General features: G+C 39.8%; 1 protein-coding gene across 3 annotated transcripts; it reads left to right on the top strand.

Moving 5' to 3' along the window:
- Nucleotides 1-201: 201 nt before the first annotated feature.
- On the top strand, nt 202-6344 carry LOC139650557 (septin-8-A-like). 3 transcript variants are annotated; one of them, XM_071527254.1, is made up of 9 exons: nt 202-316; nt 475-670; nt 1290-1476; nt 1564-1725; nt 2354-2450; nt 2674-2842; nt 3044-3176; nt 3268-3458; nt 5704-6344. In XM_071527254.1, the coding sequence occupies exons 2-9, from the start codon at nt 504-506 to the stop codon at nt 5756-5758; spliced, it is 1161 nt and encodes a 386-aa protein (XP_071383355.1). In that variant the 5' UTR covers nt 202-316; nt 475-503; the 3' UTR covers nt 5759-6344. The 3 variants fall into 3 exon arrangements, with proteins under 3 accessions (XP_071383355.1, XP_071383354.1, XP_071383353.1); XM_071527253.1 differs by lacking the exon at nt 5704-6344 and adding an exon at nt 3888-3977 and having other exon boundaries at nt 205-316; nt 3268-3459; XM_071527252.1 differs by lacking the exon at nt 5704-6344 and adding an exon at nt 4579-5256 and having other exon boundaries at nt 208-316.

The following is a 6344-nucleotide window of genomic DNA, read 5'->3' as shown; positions in this document are numbered from 1 at the left end:
CATTCGTAAAGCATGCTCTTAAGCTTGAAAGCAGTAGGATGGGATCTCACAAAAGGGCTTTTATTTTTAACTTCTCCATTTTGTTATTGAACTTAGATATTTAACGGGAAGGCGAATGTAACAAAATATTTGTGTAATGCAAGAAATGAATAGAACGGAGAGGAAATATTCTTTTGTTCTGCCTGTCTCAAAATACCGCAGAATGAGGAGAAGCGGAACCTGGAGCTCGGAGGCCATGTGGGGTTTGACAGTCTTCCAGACCAGTTGGTCAGCAAATCAGTCGCACAGGGATTCTGCTTCAACATCCTCTGTGTAGGTAAGTCTGAACCCAGCAGGAACTCCTAATTCAATGTTTCAGTCAAAATGTTGCATGTTACACATTTTTGAATTTGGAGCATTAATGCATGGACTGTGAAAGTGAATATCACCTATCCCTCTTCACCATATGTCATCCTGTTTATTTTCTTTGCTCAGGTGAGACGGGGATAGGCAAGTCTACATTAATGAACACTCTTTTCAACACAACGTTTGAGAGTGAAGAAGCCAGCCATTATCACAATGACGTACATCTACGCCCCAGAACTTATGATCTGCAGGAGAGCAATGTCAACCTCAAGCTGACCATTGTGGACACTGTTGGGTTTGGAGACCAGATCAACAAAGAAGAAAGGTACGAATGCTTGTAGATGATGGTTTGACATTCAATCAGGCCCTTTACTATCCAGGTTTAAAAATGAAAAGTAAGGATCAAAAAGAGAACAAACTGCCTTGTACAAAGAAGAAAATACTATATTATTATAATTCATATGTTATAGACTCAATTTCATTTAAGATTTAACACTATTTCATCACTGATCTGTAGCAATTTGCAGAGCCAACAATAGAAACGTATCTAGAGTTTTGATCAGCACTGGCCATTAATCATTTTTCCACAGAAGCTCTTTTGCTCTGGTCCCTCAGCCCATACACATACAGGGTGAAGGACTGACATAGGGATCTGCCCTGTTGTTGGCATGTGAATTGGAAAGGAAGAAAGGGTAGGGAATGACTGGTAGAACGAATGCAATCTCAATAGACATTTGAGCGCTCTACCAGCAGGGAGTATAAAAAGAGGGCATTCTTGGCTGCAAGACGGCCGTTGCAGAGTTTGTAACCAGGATACTAATATGCCTCTGAACCGGCAAGGCAAGCAAACTGATTCCCTCTGCTGGTGCATGTGAGGATAAATGAAAGATGTTCATGATTTAAGAAATATGGGTTGACTTTTGTTGTTTTCTTTTCCTGTGCAGCTATAAACCCATCGTTGACTACATTGATACCCAGTTTGAAAATTACCTTCAAGAGGAGCTAAAAATAAAACGCTCCTTATTTAACTACCATGACTCAAGAATCCACGCCTGCCTGTATTTCATCGCTCCCACTGGACACTCTCTCAAGTCCCTGGATCTTGTCACAATGAAGAAATTGGACAGCAAGGTGACATAAGGATCTAGTACTGTGCAATACAGCAAATTATATTAATCATTATTCAATCTATTATTCAGATTATGCTTTTCCACACAGGTGAACATCATCCCTATTATCGCAAAGTCAGACACAATATCCAAGAGTGAACTGCATAAATTCAAGATAAAGATTATGAGTGAGCTGGTCAGCAATGGAGTGCAGATTTATCAGTTTCCTATAGAGGATGAGGCTGTTACAGAGATCAACTCCTCCATGAATGTGAGTCCTGCTCTCTCTCACTCACACATCCACACACACAAGCGTACAGTATAGCTCTGAACAGTCACAACATACACATGCTGCAGGTTTAACTGGGTCCTGCAGCAGGTTGAGGACTGGGAAATCAGTGCCTATAATAGCTGCTGCTTGAGTCTGTTGGCTATATCAACAGAACAACGCAATTTTATTCACACAATGATCTATACACAAATTCATTGTAATGGACCCTACTTTCTGGATTCATTACATTGTCCTCAATTAATTTGCTTAAGTTAATATCTACATGTCCAGCTATTCAAACTCCAGCCGCATATTCATAACTGGCAGTGTTAGAAAATACAACTGGTACATTGGAAACATTTTCAAACACACAAGAAGTTGTAAAAGAAGAAGTAAAAATACAAATTTGTAGGAAGTCTATACACACACATACACATTTAATGAAACTCAGATCGTTACAGAGAAGATGCAGGAAAATGAGTAGAGAGAACTGCAGTAGCATCATATGAGCTACAGTTTGAATTGCATGTAGTATAGACATTAGCAGATCGAGTCACCAGGATATGACAACAGTAGTATTCATTTTAACCACATTATAATGGTAGATAAACACGTCTTTACATTACAGGCTCACCTTCCCTTTGCTGTGGTGGGAAGTTTAGAAGAAGTGAAAGTGGGGAATAAGATGGCGAGAGCAAGGCTGTACCCCTGGGGATCAGTACAGGGTAAGTCCAACTCTGCTGAATTGATTTGGCAATTACAAGCATCGTAAAAGTCCCCTAAAGAGCACAAGTGCTAAGGAAAATACCTACTACCTAATTATACACATCTCTTAACAGAAAAGCTCATGATAATGTCACTGTACTCTACATCTGTGAGCACAGTAAGCAGAGGTGTTTTCATAAAGGTCAGTGCATGTAGTTAAATCCCAAGCCTCTTTTATTCCAGTGGAGAACGAAAGCCACTGTGATTTTGTGAAGCTGAGGGAGATGCTGCTGCGCGTGAACATGGAGGATCTCAGAGAGCAAACGCATGCTCGGCACTATGAACTGTACCGTCGCTGCAAGCTGGAGGAGATGGGCTTCAAGGACACAGACCCGGACAGCCAGCCCTTCAGGTGAGTTCAGGGCGAGCTGTGATGTAATGCATTTTGGCAATTCATTTCATAACAGCGCAATTCGCCAGTCAGCTCCTGCTCTCTTATTTTGTTAAAACCACAAAGCTGAAAATCCATGTGAAGATGATTTTGTGGCATGGAAATGAATCCTTTCCCTATCCTTCCTATCTTTCTTAACTTTGCTTGTTCCCCGACCTTCAGCCTGCAGGAGACATATGAAGCCAAGAGGAAGGAGTTCCTTGGGGAGTTGCAGCACAAGGAGGAAGAAATGAGACAGATGTTTGTCAACAAAGTGAAAGAGACAGAGGCAGAGCTGAAAGAAAAAGAAAGAGAGGTAAGTGAGGATTGACAATGAGGATTATCATTCGTAACACACCATATTTTGCATGTATCACATTGTCCCTTGCCCCCGCCAACATCTCCAGCTCCATGAGAGGTTTGAGCAGCTCAAGCGGATGCACCAGGAGGAGAAGAGGAATCTGGAGGAGAAGAGGCGAGATCTGGAGGAGGAGATGAACGCCTTCAACAGAAGAAAGGTGGCTGCTGAGACGCTGATGGGCCAGGCTCTGCAGGGCTGCTCGCAACAGCCCTTCAAGAAGGACAAGGACAAGAAGAAGTAAGTCTTCTTTTCTCATGTCTCTATCTCTCGCTCTCTGATATGTTTTCCTCTATGTATTACATTTGTATTGCTTCTCAGCGGTGGTTTGTGACTTATCCCCAAGGCCTTCAGAGTATGTTTACACCACTAAATAGTAATTAAACTAATTTCTCTAAAGCTAATCAAGGATAATCAGTTAAATGGCACACACGCATTACAGTCATTCCACAAGCCATGGACATGCACTCCGCTGGCCAGTCTCTGTGGAGTTGGTTGGACGGAGGGAGGAGGAGTAGGATGTGACTAATGAGGTGGCGTTACCTTGCCAGGAGCCATGTTGGCTCAGAAACTGATACAGGGACAGATTGAGTCTGACATTGTGTGCCCAGACACGGTAGGAGGGGTCACAGCTTGCATGACACAGCCTGATGCTTATGTCTCTGCGCTCTGACCTGCCAGACTGCATCTCAGGCAGGGGCACTTCTGTTTACATACGACTGGTATTGCCGTTGCTCACGCCCTATGTCACACAGATGATACTCAGACATCTCATATACAACCATAGGAATTTTTGCAGGTGCCCAAAACTCACATAGGCAGTTTGAAGTTCAAAATTAGCCCTAAAGAACCACAAAGACAAAGCTGGCTTAATGATGAGCAAAAAGTGTGATGAAATGTAAGGAAATAAAAGCCTGGATCCTACATCCTCCTCCTACACTGACTTCACATTTAATGCCAGTCTGTATTGGCTGTAGTGCCCTCTACTGGGAATGTGAAAATATCAAAAGATACTGGGCCAGTTTAATGGGCATGCATTAATCTAGACTAAAAGTACATAACATTGGAATTCTCCACTGGGGAAAAATACAGATTTTTAGTCTGGGACATAATGTGTGTTACAAGCTTCATGTCTGTGCTGAAAATAATGGTTTGTTCATTTCTCAAAGTTGCTAGTTTTATGTAAGACTTAAATGTAGCCTATGGAAAGCTAGTAGATTCTGAAACAAATAAAAACTCATCACTAATGTTGCATTCCCACTTCAATCACTTTTCATTTTTCTTTTGATTTCTGCCATACTAGTCAAATCCTACATATTTTCTTTTGCCATATTTGTCTTATTTTCTTTCCCCTTTTCAGTTGATTTATGGAATAAACATCCAGGGAAACCGGGAATGTGTCTGCCATCAGCATGGAAAAAGGGACTGTTATATTTGACATTACTGACTGACATTGTATGTGTGGACTCTATGACACAGTGACCATGCATGTATGTGAGCCAAAGCGATGTGTTGGCTGTAAGCCACTGTGTACTTACGGATCAAAAAGGTAGCTATGCTCAGTGTATTTAATTTGTCCCTAATGCTGACTCTGCTAGACATGTGATAACAAATCCATAGACTGTTATCATAACATAGCTTTTGTTATTTTATGTTCTTGCCATGAATGTGTGTTCATCTGCTGTTGGAATTGTAACTCCCAGTGGTTTCCCAGTGAAACACTCACCAGTCTTAATCTGGTGGAACGGATGGTTGTGGGTTAGCATATATATTAACATTTGTGTGTATTTCTACATGCAAATATATGTAGACTTCTTTAATTCACAAGTTGAATTACTCAAATGCTGTCTTCTATTCATACAGAATGTCTAATGTACATAGGAATATTAATAGTTATTCTGTTTTTCTAAGTTTCTGGTTTTGTAATAAGAGATTTATTGTTGTCTAGAAACCATTCTATGCAAAGTTATAAAGAAATTAATCAAGGACTGTTTCTTAGCTGATTTGTAGTGAGACTGGAAAGAAAAGGAATATTTTTGCTTGCCTTTACATTCAAATAAAGAATGACAATGCAAAACAGAATAGAGCATCAGTTCATCTGTGTGTTAACTGAACCTCTTCCCTTCCATTTTTCTCACTTTTCTGGGAAATATCACCACATCATGTATGATTTGAAGCAGATCATACAGCTGTTGTCATCATGAACATGGTTTTATGATGTTTGTGGTTTATAATCATCAGTGTCACATTTCATAAACACATTATCCATTGGACTCAAGTTTTAGTTTAGTTTTTTCTCTCAATTGATGGCAGAAAGCAGGACAAATAACATTACAGATTATTTGAACTCTTATTATATAAACATTGCAGTTTGTGCAGTCAGTTTCTTTTGTGTGTCAGACTTTACTGAATAGCTACAGTATATGATATTGTCCTGACTGACTATGGTTCTGATTAATGACATGGCTTTTCTTTCTTTTCATAGCTTCTTTAGTCTTCCATCTGCGTGCTCCTTAACCTCAGGAAGGAATTTGAATTAGAAGACTTTCTACCACGTCAAAAGATTACAGATTAACAATCAAGTGTACTATTTTTTCAGTGTGAAATAACATTTTTTATAGAAATAACCCTTGCTGTCCTTGTATCCCTGGAAGCGTGTCGCCTGGAGTCTTCCAATGTCTGCTAAACTCTGTCCTTCAGGCTTTAAGCAGCGCTCCATAGCATGGTTTCTGCATGGCTTTCAACCATCTCTCCCCTACAATATTAAAAGATGCCCACAGATCCTTGTGTTTCTGTGCTAAATGTGCTTCTTTCTTGTAGCTGCTGTTTTATGCTTGTCTTTGACTAGTGACAATTTATCTGCACTGTGAAATTATAATGTGAAATTAGCTTTCTTTAAAGGGTTACGTGGATTGTAATTTATAAATCTAATTTATAACAAGCACTTTAAATCAGTCATAGTTAAAATGCTATGTTTAATAATCTATGGAACTATAGTGCCCTACAGATCAATGAATCAGCTTCAGTGTTGTGTTGAACAGGTTAGAACTATTTAATAGTTTTAAACTGGAAAAACTATAAGCTACTGTTGTCACTGAAATTGATACAAAGACTGGAAATATATAA

The sequence above is a fragment of the Centroberyx affinis genome, unplaced genomic scaffold (genome assembly GCF_046629955.1).
Source record: "Centroberyx affinis isolate AG114_WGS23_722 - 3 ecotype Tasmania unplaced genomic scaffold, CSIRO-AGI_Caff_v1 ptg001510l_1, whole genome shotgun sequence".
NCBI lineage: Eukaryota > Metazoa > Chordata > Actinopteri > Beryciformes > Berycidae > Centroberyx > Centroberyx affinis.
Note: the sequence above shows the minus strand (reverse complement) of the source record. Positions and strands in the feature narration are given on the sequence as shown.